The 16,271-nt window shown below is 41.2% G+C and overlaps 1 protein-coding gene across 1 annotated transcript; it reads right to left on the bottom strand.

Annotated features, from left to right (window-relative positions):
* Positions 1-1,849: 1,849 nt before the first annotated feature.
* ACADSB (acyl-CoA dehydrogenase short/branched chain) lies at positions 1,850-14,614 on the bottom strand (the record flags this gene model as incomplete). The annotated part of the gene is made up of 11 exons (XM_079535736.1): positions 1,850-1,920; positions 2,357-2,456; positions 3,015-3,152; positions 4,857-4,946; positions 6,654-6,746; positions 7,126-7,251; positions 9,416-9,586; positions 10,012-10,218; positions 11,145-11,245; positions 12,167-12,329; positions 14,573-14,614. The coding sequence occupies 11 exons, from the start codon at positions 14,612-14,614 to the stop codon at positions 1,850-1,852; spliced, it is 1,302 nt and encodes a 433-aa protein (XP_079391862.1).
* Positions 14,615-16,271: the final 1,657 nt, after the last annotated feature.

Below are 16,271 nucleotides of genomic sequence, written 5' to 3'. Positions count from 1 at the left end.
ACTCACTTTGTAGCCTCACACAAATCTAAAGAAGCCAAGCTAAGATATTGCCTTGCACTACGAGACCCATTAAACAGTACGGATCAAAACCTGATCTCTGCTGATACTCGTGTTAGCAAAGCAGGCTGGAGCAGCTGAGGACAGCCTCTCACATCAGCACATTGCATCATAGCAATCAAGGACACTCAAGTATTTATAGTAAGATTACAATCAGCCTAGTCTCACAGATGCCTATTTTGAGCAGAGTAACTGCTGTTAGTCATTGTAGCGTTCATAGTCCTAACTGTAGTCTAGAATCTGAAAGAAAGTCTGCAAACAACCTGAAATGTGTTTTAACAATGTATGAGGAAGAAACTTTCAGGAATTCTTTTGAACAAACTCACATGGAAAGTGCTTTTTTATTTGGCATAGTTATCACATTAGTTCTTTGCCTGTCAACAAGGCAAAGAGGGTATGTGGAGAAAGTCACTCACTAAAATAGTTACTTCCCTTTGAGGCTGAAAGCACGTGTAAGAACTGATGCTTTTCTTCTTGCTTGTTTCTCTGTATAAGGCACTGCAGTGTGCTTGTCAAAATATACTTATTGAGGGCCCTTTTCCACAGTTGGCCAGAAAATCCTCTGGGAGTCTCAGACTGGAACTTTCTATACTCCACTCAACGTTACACATAAGTGACTAGGAAGCTTTAAAAATGAGATCCTTCTAAGTTGGCCAAAACAGAAAACCAATCTTTCCCTACCCAAAACACTTGAAACAAATTGCCAGTTACAGCAATTATATAATTATATAAAATTCCAGTCTCTCGACTCTAAGTTAATTAGTTCTCCTACACTGAAGAGTCCTCACAAGTAAATGAAATGTCTAATTTTAAAGTAAACAGAGAGGGACAAAACAGCAAATACATCCAGACAATTATCTCCCTCTCTCCCCAGTGAAGATAACTGGCTCTTAGTGGTTGCAGAGAAACCACTGACTTCCATGATTTCCTTCCCCTCCACAAATCAATCATCTCTCCCTAACTCTCAGGAAGGTTCTGAGGACTGAAGTTGGTAACACACACTGAACACGGGAAGGCCGCTGTGAGGTAGCATCACAGCATTCCTATTATCTAGCTTGTACCTCTGTCCTTCTCAAGAACCAGTAGAGCTTTTTAACCCCATTTCACAAAGATTTCAACTCAACCTTTTATAAAAGGATATCTATAAATAGCCTCTTAGATTTAAACCCTTAACATCTGTGAATGCTGGAAAGGGAGGCAGACATTATCTACCTTTCAATACTACAGAGTGGGGCTGGAAGGGCTTAATTACCAAGATATACTTAAGAACACACTAAAGGCTGCAAAATAAAAAAAAATTACTCCAATTACAGCAGCTCCACAGACATCAATCCCCAAAAGAGGAAAACCATCCCTTTTACCTATTTCCAAGCAGCTCTCCTCATACCCCATGCTAAAAATGGCATGAAGAACAAACTGAAGCGTTACGCCGTGCAGCAGCTGGGCTGCACACGAAGAGACCTTTCCCACAGGCAGCTTAACAGAAGCTTTTACATTAGGCAACATTTCTTTTGTTTCAGTATGAAATCTTGAAGTTCGGACACACTGCTTGTATAATCAAAAGCAACAAAATAATTTCAGCTAAGAGATGCTTTTAACTCAAGATTTAGCATGATTTACACATTCACTGTCCTGAAATGCGGAATCCACCGTTTTGCTTGTGATTTTGTCTCTGATAACGTATTCTTATTTTGATATCACTTCTGATTTTGTATAAACACAAAGAACTTGGGATTAGTGATTAACGCTCAGTGAAGTTGTTGCTGTTAACAGTCACAAAGTTCTTAAACTTTCAGTACTCCTGTGCTAAGCTTTTTGCAATGGTGCTCAACTGGATGTTTGAAGTTCCTTCATATATTGTGCCTGAAATCAGAACAGAAAGAGTTAGGAGACAATAAAATCATGGTGAGTACTCCAAGAGATCAAGATATTATCTGAACAGTCCAGCTAGAACACTGATGATTACAAAGAGAAGCTTTACCAAATAAGTTCTAGAATTAATATTCGTGTAAGTATTTCGTGAACAGAAAGCTAACCATCAACATAAGATGTCAGCAATTGGCAGCAGTGTCAAACCCTTAGGTTCAGCAGTTACACTGGTAAACACAGAAACCTCCATGAAATTCTACATACATTCAGATCTTTAATCCAAAGAACTACATACAAAGATACATTTTAATCAGTGTTGATGACAGTTCTCAGGGAAAAAAAAGCTCTTTAAAAATTAGCTAGTCATTCATGTCCAAAGTATAACAACATCAATGCCACAAAAAACACCTGTTTAGAGGCTACCACTCACCTATTTTGCAGTCACGGTAGTACTTTTCTATTGGGTAATTCTTTGTGAATCCAACACCACCCATCCATTCAATGCATTTACTGGTTGTTAGCGTTGCAACCTGTGAAAATAGTTTCACTGTTACTATTTCAGCATTCAACATCTTGTAGGCAACGCTACACTTTATGGTTATTAAAAGTGAAGGCAAAATAGTGATTACAACAATAACTAGTATAAGGGGAAAAATGACAGACTGATATTTTTGTATTATCTTATGCAAGTCACTTGATACATGAACATTCTTCCACACCAGAGAACATCAAGAATTCACTATTACTGCAAGGGTTCACATGACACCCTATGAAACAGATTAGGGAAAATACGCAAAACAGCAATTAAAAAGAATCAGAAGCAATGCAGTTCTGAATCACATAAAGCATCACAGTTGTGGACCAGCTAAGTTGAATCATTTATTTCTCCAGCCACAAAAAGAATCCCAAGAGAATGAAATCTCTCTCTGTAAGTCAAAATACAAATTCACTTTCTCTTTTAATGACAGAATACAGAAATACAGCTACAGATTTCACAGCAAAACATGACTTAACAATTGCACGTTCAGTAACAGAAGAAACTTTCAAACAGCAGTGAAATAAGCATTAAATTGAAAAGTGTACATTACCTCTGCAGCATAGTATTTGGCCATGCTGGCCTCCTTTATGTAAGGCTTTCCTGTTTCTGCAAGACGGGCTGCATTGTAGGTCAACAGCCTTGCAGCCTCCAACTGTGTGGCCACCTGAGCTATCTGATGCTGCATGGCCTGTAATAAGCATGTCACAAGTCAGACAGAACTAATATTTAGTACTCACGTGACATTTCTAGCAAGAATCCCTTTCTCCACAAAAGGACATATCTACACTCAAAATAGAATAAAAAAGTAATCCAGATAGACCAGCAATTCTTCATGGCTCTGCATTTGTGACAACAAATTCGAGAAATCTGAGCCACTGAAGTCCTCTGAGGAATTGCACTCTCTCCTTTCCTCTTCTTGGATTCAGAAGTACAGAGGAACTTCTTGCCAGACTGGAAAGAGTCAACTATTTGAACCCATGAATACCAAAGAAATCTCAGCCAACTGGCAACGTTCTGCTCAGCAGTGCAGTGACAAGAGCTGGGCAAAGTGCTGCATTTACTTGGCAGCTATCTACTGAAACAGTTGTACATCAACACATCTAGTTCTCCCATGAAGTTTAACTGAAAAAGACACGAAAATAACTTCTTAGATAAAAATGGAGAACTACTAGTGCAACAACTACCTCTTCCCATGCACAATATTCATGAGACAAAAGCCATGGGTGGCTTAGAAAGAAGCATAGAGGATGTGACTGATGAACGGATTCAACAGGATGGAAAGTGGTGATGGAATTCACCTCTAAATGGCAGGTATTAAAGAAGAATAGGATTACTGAAATAGATACAAACATTATGATGATTGAAAATGAATATTTAATAGTCTAACTTGCACCTAAAACACAATGAAATCTTTCATCTTACTAGAACATTAACACTGCTCCTTAAAATTTGCAGAAACATACAGCAGAAATATAAAGGCAGGTCAAAATAACAGAATAATTTGGCAATTATGAAATTCAATTTCCCATTTGAAAGACACAGTTCCAATAATTTGCTAAATATCTCTGGGTGCTTCCTAAAATTTGTACAAATTACCAGAAGCATTAATGTTCCTTCCCTTCAGCTGAGATGTAGGTTTCTTTTAACAAGAAAATTACTACAGTAATTACAATTATACATCTTCCTTATTAAACTATACCTCATTTTTGCAACAAAGAGTCTTTCAGTTTAAGATACAGATATTATCAGGAAAACTCAATGTCTTCATATAACACAGGAAATAGGATAATTTAATCAGTTTTCCTCATCTTCCTACGTTTTCCAGTGTCTCCAGGAAAAGGCCTTCCCCTACACCTCACGTGAGTGTATAAAAACTGGGATGTGCTCAACATACTGTGAGACTAAAATCAGGGTGCATTTTTCAAGGCAGTGAATGTAATACCAAGCAAAACGAGTTACAGCACCACTGTTTTAAAATTATGAATGGTTTACATGCCATTTGAATAAAAACAACACTGAATTGCTATAGTTCCCAGGCAGGTGGTTGAGTCACCGTCCCTGGATGTGTTTAAAAGCCATTTGGATGTGGTGCTCAGGGACGTGATTTAGTGGAGGGCTGTTAGAGTTAGGGTGGTATGGTTAGGTTGTGGTTGGACTCACTGATCTTTAAGGTCTTTTCCAACCTGAGCATTTCTGTGATTCTGTGATTTCAAATGGCAGACAAATGCTTGTCTGAAATTCTTCTGAAAATTTCTTCTCAAATATGGAGGAGTTATGGCAGAAGAATCAAGAACAAATTATGAAAATCAGGGAACTCACTTTATGAACTTTATCTACTGTGATCACTGCTACTGTCTTGGAGAAAACCTCTCATGAGCCTGTTAACAAGTACCTGGAAATCAAATACGCGTTTCCCAAACTGGACTCTCTCCTTTGTGTATGGAACTGCGTGGTCAAAACACCCCTGTGCCAGTCCTAACATCTGTAAAAAACACAAGGCATGTATTCAGTAAAACTTAGCTAATGAATGCACCTTACAGAGATCAGAGCACAGAGTCTTTGGTCAGTGAGTTCACCTTTGTAAAAAGCCTGGTGTTTAGGAGAAAAAATTTTCCTCCTACCTAATGATTGCTAAAACAAATCCCAAATATTATGTTCTATGCAGAATCTGAAGAGAGAGTTTTACAGTTACTCAGATTTCAGACATTTACTTTTTATTCAATTAAGATTCCTGATTAAAAAAAACCACAATGCCTACAAGAAAGGGTATCTAAGAAAAGAACATAAGAAAATAATGCAGTACTTGGCTCATTAGCTGCACTGGCATATTTACTGCTGTCTCAAATAAACTCATGTGAATGAACTAAGTACATCAGCTTCAGCACCTCTACCAATATATACAGCTACCTTGCCCTAAAACTGTCTGAAACTGTTTTCACAGCCATAATTATATTTTTACTTAATTTTAATTATCTTTTAAACCCACCACACTGCAAAACTAAATTCAATACTACAGGGCTTTAACACTGCTCTTCTTGGTCATTCAAGTATATTTCTCACCATTTACCAAAAAAGTAGTAACTGAGATATAACAACTACCTGACCTTAACTTTTAATTAGGCTATAAGTGTAACTTGAAGTAATTAAGTTAAATTCTAGACCATGTATTTTACTGCCAGAGCATCTATATTATTTATATCTCTGGGAATAGCAGGGCCCATGGCTCTCGTTTTTAAATGCCATATGTGGACAGGTTTAATCACAGATGATTTTTAGATATGATGGCAAAGCCAATGCATTTAGCAACACAGTGTACTGCCATGTGAAAAGCTTAAGTTTTAGAAGGACCACTACTCCTGGTGTGATCATTCAGAGGTCTGCCTGCAAGCTGGAGGAAAAGGTTAGGGAGGATCAGCAGTACAGATGCATGGCATCCTACACAGCATAGCTACATTCACAACAAAATACCAAGGAAACATTACTTATTAGGAAGTAAATTTGAAAATACAGAGAAAACTTGTCATAAGCTGTTTTTTTTATTATAAGGCTGTATCTGATTTCCACTGAAGTCACCAGCAGTCTGGGATCTAAAGTGAGTTTACAACAAAATGCAGCACTTGGAAGAAACTCCAAGATGAGCAACTGAGTTCTTGAAGATGCCATTAAGATACAATTTTCAAACTCAACACTGAACTAGGACACTTCTGCTACAGAAAACATCATACTCATTTCAAAAATAAGTTAACTATTAACAAAAAGGCTACTGAGGAAACATTAGTTAGCCCAAGGTCACATTTGGCAATCCCATCACGATGAGAAACATTAACATCAGACATTTCAGTACATTATCCACAGATCTAGTCTTCAAAAAATAAATTTACACAATGAGAGACAAAAGTGTTGAAATATTTCTGAAGCCATAAGTTCACCACCAAAGACAAGCTAATTGGTGTTTAATGTGCTTAAATGCATTGCTTATGTCACAGCAAGGATTTAATCATTTGCAGTTGTTTTGGTATATTGCTGGTATATTACTTTAGACACAGGGACAGTGACATCTAGTGGCAATGTAGTTTTTAATAAAGCATCTCCTCAATTGTTTATCTTTACTAGCCCCCAGTACTTTGTAAGGTCCAATGCAAATTCAGTTATATCATGGTTGCATTCAGCATTAAACAATGTTACCCACCTGTGCAGCAATCCCTATTCTGCCACCATTCAGCATCCCAATCGCATACTTGTAGCCCTGTCCGATCTGCCCAAGGATATTTGTCTCAGGAACCTAAGGAATAAAAATCACTCAGTTGTTTCTGCTCCATTCTGCTTTGCAACTGCTAGAAGTGTTCACAGGTGAATCACTGTATGCATCTTGTTTAATTTGCCCTGTAAAGGAGGGCATAAAACATAATCCAACCATCTGCGTATTAGAAGATCCAATTAGAACATTCTGACTATAAATTCAATTAGGAAAAACGGTATCAAAATTTAGAACTTAAAACTCAATCCTCCTGAGTATTTCTGAGAAATAGGGATGACTGTAACAAGCAACAAAGGGGAAACAGGGAGAAAGAATGGAAATGTAGTTAACGTTCTTTCCTTCTGTGTGACCAAGCTCAAATCATACACAAGTTATGCTTCAATAGCTAAAGAGCCTACAATACCTTAACGTTTTCAAATGTTACTGGGCAGGTAGAAGATGCTCTGATTCCAAGCTTATCCTCCTTCTTGCCTACATGTAGTCCCTCTGTGTCACGATCTACTATGAAGCATGTAATTCCCTTGTATCCCTAGGACAAATTAAAAAAAATAATCAGTAACTGTTCTTTTATACTAGTATTATTACCAAATGCTTATATAAATATCACATTCCAAAGCTGACGTTTCATACCTGCTCCATATGTTACTAAATAAGCAGCTGGCACTGTCATCTGCTCCCCATATCTACTAATTATAGCTCAACACAGGCCAAAGCAAACACTACTATTAAGACATTCCACATGAAAGACAGAATAATTTTGGAAGTTGTCTTGAGAGGACAGCAAACCAGTATTATGCCAATGGAACAGGATCACAGTGCCTGTCTGTCCTGGAAATCACTGGGAAAGCAAGGTTATGCTGTGTTGGAACATGGCACATGTTAAACAGTGAGCTGCCAGACAGAGTGTGTTTAGGCTCAAGTGGACAAATGAATAGCAGCTCTAAACCCACCTGTCAGAATATTCTGCAGTATGCAAGTTTTTAGTTAAGCTCAATCACTCCAGCTATGCTCCCAAAGAAAGGCTGCAATTAACCACTTCCTTCTAAGGTTGTCCAAAGTAAGAATGCTCATTAAGGAGACTGTTATCACTGGGAACTGTGTCTGAATATTCAGAATTCAGTATAAGTACCATAAAAGCCCCGAATGGACATCCAGGATTGTAGGCACATTCATCTTATGATTCCAGTCTGCAGAACATGAATACCACTGCCTTTTCATTTCCAAAAAGTAGTGGGAACATATTTTATGAAGTACTCTGAGATCATTGTGATGGCTGTTGTACATATTCAGATCACAATCCGGACAGGACACTCAATAATGCATGTGACAATACATAAACTGTACAGCCAGTCTGAATTCTGGCACCTCTATGCACAGGATTGCAGTTTTCACACAACTGAAATCTTAGAATCCTGAAGTACAGCAGTAATTCCTGATGACTGTCACTTTCCCTTCCTCTCTGTACTTTATTCTTATTTCCAGTTCTCTCTCCTTTCCCCCACTCATTCATGCTTTCTCAGCATTTCCTCCTACCAGAAGCACAGCAGTCTCTCACACCCCATTCTACAAGGCCCAGGAGAGAAGTGCAAAGTCCTCCAAGGCCACGCTCTCATCTCTTTCCAAACCATCCACCCACAGCACTTCCTCCCATTAAGAGGATGGCACAGTGAAGCAGGAAAAGCATTGTGGTCCTTGTGAAAGAGTCGTACCCTTATTAAAGAGGAGACAGTCTTTCCTCTCTGTTGTGGTTTTATGATTCCTGTTATCAGTATTCCACATCATAACATCATGTAGTGCACTGCAAGTTAAAGAGTTAATGGTACACAGATCTACACTGGTCTGTTCTTTTATATATACTGTTGTTAACTGTTAGCTAGTCTTTGAAAATCAATGGCTTTCAGTCTCCTTGAATATTAACGGAAAAATCAAATTCCTAACTTCAACAGGACAAAACATATGCTGTCAAAATGCTACACAGAGTAACAACTCCAGACTATAAGCAAGGGACAGCAGTTAACAAATATGGAAATCACTTATGAAATGCATTTTCAGGTTATGAAGTACTCAAATCACCCACCAGACTGTGATGAAATGAACAACATTTCAGAAAGCAACACGATGCTCAATGTTCTGCCCAATGAAAGGAAACAAGATTTTTTTTGTATTGGATTCTCTCTCTGCTTTGTGGTACAGCATACTTTAAAGCTTGCACTTGATTTTTCTGGGTCTTTACCACCAATGTCCAAATTAGTAAATGACAAAACTTGAAACATGCACATTCAGATATGGGTTTGGTTTTCTTTTACTTTTACCTGGACTTTACTAATGTGTCCTTGTTAATTATTTGGTGCATGTAGCCTAAGCTCTGTTTTGCCTTGCAAAACAGCAACTTGTCAGTTGGGCCAGAAGTGTCACAAACAATCTGTTCTTCTGTTACTCAGAATAAGACCAATGCATGCTGTGCTTGTCATCAAGTAATTATGACTCTGACATTTTTATTTTCCCTGGTGGGAGGAATTTATTAAATTGCTCAGCAAGTTCTCTATTTTTGTTGGAAAACACTTTAAAGGTTTATTCTCAGCTAGGAAAAGGTGCAAAGAGTATTAGCCTTTAACACCAGATTATTAATATAAAATGCACAGACTCATATCATCATCTGACATTGAAAATAACATTATTCTTTAGCAACTTACTGAGGCAGGATCTGTATTTGCCATCACAAAGAAAACCCCTGCATGTTCTGCTAAGGTAATCCACATCTTTGAGCCATTGATAATATAGTAGTCTCCTTTCTTTTCAGCACGAGTCTTCAAAGAGAAAGCATCACTGCCAGATCCAGCCTCTGACAGGCAAAAACTGCCTATCTGCCAATGGAAGGGAAAAATTCTTGTTAGGAATTCTGCAACAAAAATAGTTATTGGCAAGCACAAGCCTCTTGAATTCAATCCTTTTAACCTATCACCTCAAAGTAACTAAGTTTCAGGTATGGAGGTTAACAACAAACACCACGTAATTCCATGTCTCCTGCAGTCAACTGCTTTAGTGATTTTTTTTCCACAGTAAGTTAAATTTCAATGGAACTGAGACCCTTCCTCTTTTCTTCCATCTCTACCACCATCTCTACCACCACAGCTCTCAGCTCTAACAAGTGTTTCAAACTTCACATACAAAGATGTTTTCCACTGCTGCAGTCACCCATTTAGTTACTGGGAAAAAGACACCCAATCACTACTGCTATGTGACTTCTGAAAACTGTCCTATGTTGTAGTAACATGAGATGCTGACTCACTGTATCTTTAGACACTTTAGGCAAGTAGGTTTTCTTTTGTTCTTCTGTTCCATATGTGGTAAATAACCTATTTGTCAGCGTATTTTGGAGTTCACACACTAGAGCTACAGTTGGATCAACTTTGGCCAATTCTTCTACTGCCAATATGACAGAAAAAAACGAAGCTCCAGTTCCTCCATACTCTTCCCCAAGTTCAATACTCATCAGCTGAAATAGAAAAGATGCAAATATATCAGCCTTTCTCATGAGTTCTCATCACCCTGTTAGGCAAATACTTCAACAACTAAAATAAAAACTACAACATGTAAGCATTTTCAGGTCCTTTCTTGAAGTTCCTTTTAATACCCTCTACAAACTAAAAAAAATTATCAAATTATCATTTTTGATAAATTATCAATGATCAAATTTTGATAAATAATATGATCAAATTATCAAGAGTCAACCCGTGCAAGAAATAATTCACAAAAGCAGAATACAGGCCAAACATCACCAAGGCCAGGCTGGACGTGGCTCTGGGCAGCCTGGTCTGGTGGTTGGCAACCCTGAACATAGCAGGGGGGGTTGGAACTAGATGGTCATTGTGGTCCTTTTCACCCCAGGCCATTCAATGATTCTATGATCACTGCAATTTCAGTGTAAGTCCGTCATTTAGAGTAGTCTTTGTACAAAGTGATGTTTTCATCATAGATGAGCGTTAGGTTTGATAGCAGGAAAGGCTACAATTGAATGCAGGAATGATAAAATCAAGCTCCTGTAGCTGCCTGATATGGATATGGAAGACTCTCAATGCCCTCTTCCAGAGACACTTACAGTTATGCTGGTCCTAGTATTCCATGCAATTATTCTTGTCCAAGCAGAAAAACAAAAAGTTGGTAAAGAAAGAACTCAAAGATAATTTGAAGAATGCAGTATAAGAGTGGGACAGATGGAGAGATTATCATAGTAAAAGATGGAGAGAAATTAAAAAACTAAACTGCCCTTCTGTGGATAAACCCCAAATTTTCCAACACGCGTTAGCTCAAATGAATTCTCTCTCACAATCTTTTAATCTAAAAATCTGAAAAGTGGACAGTTAGAAACTCGTATTACTGGTGTTGCTTTTGGACTAAATAATCAAGTAAAAATGTGCAGACCCCTTGTTCAAACAATCCCTTTATTACAGAGTCTTCCATTTGCGAATTCTCATCCATTTTTTGTACCAGAGGTGCAACTCGTTCCTGAGCAAATCTTTTCACTGTAATGAAAGAAGAAAGCAAGCATGTAAGTATCCTAACACTGTACTTGAGGATCACTAAAATGTCACACTTCTGACAGGTTATGCCTCTATTCTGACACTCCCTGACAATTTAAAAAGACAAGAAGTGAAACAAAGTAATGTGCCACAATGTTGCGCTATCACTCACATCACAAGCTTGTGAACTGAACCAAACACTTTATGTAGATTTAGAAACTTCAAAAAACAACTCAAAGACACTTACATGCAATTATCTGGCAAAAAAAGAAAGGGGGGGGGGGGCAGGGGAAATATTCCCAATACGCCCCTTATTTTGTTAGCTGTATCTTCTTTACAAATTCAGCTTCTCACTTGGGCAGTCTTAAGGCTTTAACACATGGTGAGTGTATGAGATGCTAAGCAAGACTCTTCCTATTCAAGATGAGCCTTAGAGATCTCTGCTAGATGTGCAGGTTCTCACTCTGAGCCCTCTGTGCTTCAGTCTTCCTCATGCAGGCCTGACTACATTGCAGGCACACATCACATCTGCCCCCATCTGGGGACAGGTGAAAGCTCTGACACGCAGCTGGAGCAGTGACCCACAGCTGAACCAAGCATTTCTGAAAAGGCATGAGACAACACCAGGCAACTTCACTGCTGGGACAGCAACAGTTTCAAACAGCTAATATTTACTCAAGCAGAGTAAACTGCACTCTGGTATGTGCACTTGTGCTCTGGTAACATGGAAGAAGGACCAAAACAACACTGCATTCTTCTCTTGTGATCGACAGCAATTTAAAAATCAAGCAAAATTCAACAGAACTATCTCAATTAGAGATTTAACTGGTATTAAATGACAAAAAAAAAAAAAAAAGTATTTTAAGGTAAGATTTCCCTTATAGCTAGGCATTTCTGAATTTTAACCACACAGCAAATAGGTACCCATATCTTTCAGCATCGTCTCCTCTTCAGTGAATGTTTGAAGCGGAGCACAGACGAGTCCCTCAGTTGTCACATTTGGCTTAAGTTCTGATTTGAAGGATCTATAGACACACGGAGAAGCCCTCCAAGAGGCTGCCAAGTATGCTGGCACATTTCTTTTCAGCTGTTGACAATAAATACAGAACATCAGAACGGTTAGCAGAATTCATGTCTGTAGACTTCTTAAATATTCATGTAAAACAATGTGGTGTTTTTTTTTTCCACAATTCCACTCAACTTTAATAACAGACTTAACTTCTCTGATTTTCTAGGGACCAGCAACTTTCACTTTCAAAGCAATGACAGCCCTTTCTCTGATTATCTTGTTGTGAAAGGGCATGACTTCAACAGCACTGTGGATTTTTCTGTTCCAATCCAAATCTTACTTATCACTGGCTGATTTTCAGAGCAAACATTTCACAATCCAAGCACCAGGTATTTGAAACTTTCTATACAGTTTAAATCCTACAGCTACTATATTGATAGTACTCTGTAACTAATTATTAACGTGTCTTGGTTGATTTCTTTAAAAAGTAGAGGAGAACTAAGCCTGAATGATTAACCTCACCCCTCTAAGAAGCGTCTCTCCATTCATCCATAACACAAAACAATCTCAAATGACATCAAGAAGCAGTGTGTATCCACCCAAGAGAGTAGAGGTATTACACAGCATTTTACTGCAGGGGGAACTGTGTTAAGCATGCATGGTAAAATCCAGGAAGTCACCAAAATGAATAGCATACACAGCGTGGCTGCTGGGAGCAAGCTGCACACAGGGATCATCAGCTGAGCAAACAGAGACAATGTGACAGAACGAGTTTTGCATCTTGGGGAGCTATGAACTACTTTCTGCTCAAAGAATTGCTCAGGTAGGTAATGGAATTAACATAGCAAACGTGAGCTGGCTCAAAAAGCAACAGGTTAATGTATGGAACCTGCTGCAAAATGTATTTTGTGCTATTCAAAAGCAGCATTCAAAAAAGAACAGTCCAATCAACTGAGCTCAAAAGAGATGAGACAGAAGGAGGCTTTGCCCTCACAGCTCCCTGAACCCAACGCACTCTGTGGCTGTTGTCCCATCAGATCTTTGCTACAGGTTTCTGTCACTGTTGCTGCCAGACGGAAATGCAGGCATTCATTTCTTATCAAGACAGCTGGTGACAGAAACCCCTAGCAGAGACACAGCTGTGCCATAAGAATAATGTATATATGAGCAGCCCTCCTGCCAACATATGTTTTTGCTAGCATGCTCTCTTAACCCCACAGTGAACTGATGACAGACTGTGCTGTAAGCAGAGTGCTGCCAGCTTACAAAAAGCAGGACAAGTTGGCAGTGCACATTATGATAGCAGCATTTCTCAAAAACCAGCAGAAACTTTGAGGTTGGGAATTAAAAATTCCTTTGATCTTTCCAATACTTACTCTTCCATGCTGACTTTCAATACCTGTCACCACACTGAAGTACTGCTGTAAAACAGATCAGTGGACTCCTTTTGTCTTAGCAACAAGATGCCCAAGCCTATCACAAGCAAGGCACGTTACTCCAAACAGCCATGTACAACCACAAGAAAATAAAAGGAGTTGCAATGCAGAAAACAGACACTGCTATTTGTTCGTATGCAACACCACAGGTCACAAAACAAACACTGACTGTGACTGATTCAGGAATACTGTATTTAGATGAGCAGCAACAACTGCACAACTTTCAAACTACGATTAAGTCACTGGAGCTGCCACAAGTCTTCACAGGAAAGCAAACTGAGAGCTGCTTTAATAGAGGAAAGAATCCAAGCTAAGCACGATCCTGAGGCTGACAGTGGGTACAGAGCCAGTACTGCTGAAACAATATCTAGTAATACTCTGGGTGTCACCCACACTTCCCGTGGGGGCTCTCAGCACTGGGATGCAGACTTAGTGAACACATCACTGGATGCACACGGAGCTCTCTGCCCCACGCACAGAGGGAAGTTGATATTTATCGACCAGAGAGAAAAACACAAAGACTCTTCTCAAACGACGACAGGCAGCTGGGTGAGCTCGGCCGATCAGCAGCCCAGCAAGGACAAGCAAAGCGCTGCTCAGGGAAGCAGCTCCGCACAGCTCAGCGTCCATCGCAGTGCTGCAGCAGCTCCCGGCAACTGCGCCAGAGGTTTGGTGAAAGCCAGCGCTCAAAGCAGCAGCCCTGAGCTCTGCTCCCCTCCCCGCCACTCCAACAACACAACAGGGCTGCTTCCCATCCCCAGCACCGCCCTCAGATGGAGCCCGCGTGGCAACCCGCACACAGATCCGCTCCGAACAAGGGAACGCTCAGCCTTCTCCCTCACCACCACCAGGCGGGCGGCCCTCAGCCCGCGGCCCGCGCATCACCTTAGCGCCGCTCCTCAGCCAAGCTCCCGCCGCCGCCGCCATGCCGGCCCGCTGCCCGCCCCCTCCGCGCTGTCTCGCGAGACTTCGGAGAGGGGGGGGCCGCCGGTCGGCACAACAAACATGGCGGCGGCGGCGGAAGGGGGCGGCCGCGGCGCGGGGCGGCGGCGGTGAGTAGGGGCTGCCGGCTCCGCGGCCGTGAGGCGGGCTCCCGCCGGGCCGCTCGCTGAGCGCCGAGCCGCGCGGCTGAGAGGCGGGCGGAGGGGTGAAGCGGCGCGGTCACCTCACGCGGAGCAGGCGGCGGTTGAGGCGGACGCGTCCCGGGCCGTTTGGCGCTGAGACGGCGGTGCTGCGGAGATGGAGCCCCACTCTCTCCCGCTCTGTGGAAGCTGCCAGCTCGGGGCCTTCTGCCTCGTTCGTTTTATACGGGAGAAGATGAGGTTGTGACAGGCGGCTCTTCTGCCACACCCCTTTTTTTTTTTCCTTTTCCTTTCTGATTCCTTAAAAGTAAGTGGGACGCGGATGTGTGCTGTTAGTCCTGTCACGCTGTTCTCCTGCAGCCGCAATTTCTGAAGTCTGATGTGTTGGTGCTTTTTGTTTTTTTTTAACTAAATACAATTTACTCATGATTTTGTGGCGTCTGAATGGTTTCTCATGGCAGAGTCGTGTGGTTGAGGGCTGGGGGAGAGCTGGGAGCAGCCTACAGGGCTGTGCCATACACAGACAGCGGGTTTGCTGCAGCACCCCTAGGGGAAATGGTGTCAGACCAAAGAAGGGGAGATTCAGGCTGGGTATAATGTTCACTGTAAGGTTGGTGAGGCACTGCTCAGGCGGCCCAAGAAGTGGCGTTGCCCCATCATGCAGACACCCAAGGTCAGGGGATGGGATCTGAGCACCTGGCGGAGCTGTGGTATCCCAAAGCTCTGTGCCTTCTATTGAAATGTATTTTGCTTGGATGAAAACTTAATGTCTAGAGACTGGGACACAGGTGTGGGTAACTCTTTGAAAGGGTAGATAACAGCAGGACAAGGGGAAACAGTTTGAAGTTGAGGGAGGGAAGATTTAGGTTGGATGTCAGGGGGAAGTTCTTTACTATGAGAGTGGGGAGGTAGTGGAACAGCTGCCCAGAGAGGCTGTGGATGCCCCGTCCCTGGAGGTGTTCAAGGCCAGGTTGGATGGGGCCCTGGGCAGCCTGGGCTGGTATTAAATGTGGAGGTTGGCAGCCCTGCATGTGGCAGCAGGTTGGAGATTCGTGATCCTTGAGGTCCCTTCCAACCCTGGCCGTTCTGTGATTCTGTGAAGAGGGTTCGTGTCCTACAGCGCTTTGTCCACCATAAGCCTGGCATGTAGCACTGCAACCAATGCTATGTGGAACAACTGTGTAGTAAGCCAATAATCCACGTTCTGCTCAGAACTATAGAAGGTGTGGTTGCCTGTGAAAATCTTTACAGGGAGAACAGAGAAAGTGCCCAATGTGCTCAGTTCATTCGAGTACATGAAATGTGAGCTGCTCTGCTCAGGTTCTAATAATTAAAGTTGCATTTACTAGTATGCGGTAGTCTGAGCTACTATCATTCTTCCCTGGAAGGGAGAGCTGTAAGGTGTGTCTCTGCTGTAAAACAGACTCTGTCAGATAAGGTTCTTTTGTGCATGCAGATGTAGAGGGTTGTTGTCAAATTGTGGCAATTTATCTATGCTAAAA

This window comes from Tetrao urogallus (assembly GCF_951394365.1).
Source record: "Tetrao urogallus genome assembly, chromosome: 5".
Classification (NCBI taxonomy): Eukaryota; Metazoa; Chordata; class Aves; order Galliformes; family Phasianidae; genus Tetrao; species Tetrao urogallus.
Note: the sequence above shows the minus strand (reverse complement) of the source record. Positions and strands in the feature narration are given on the sequence as shown.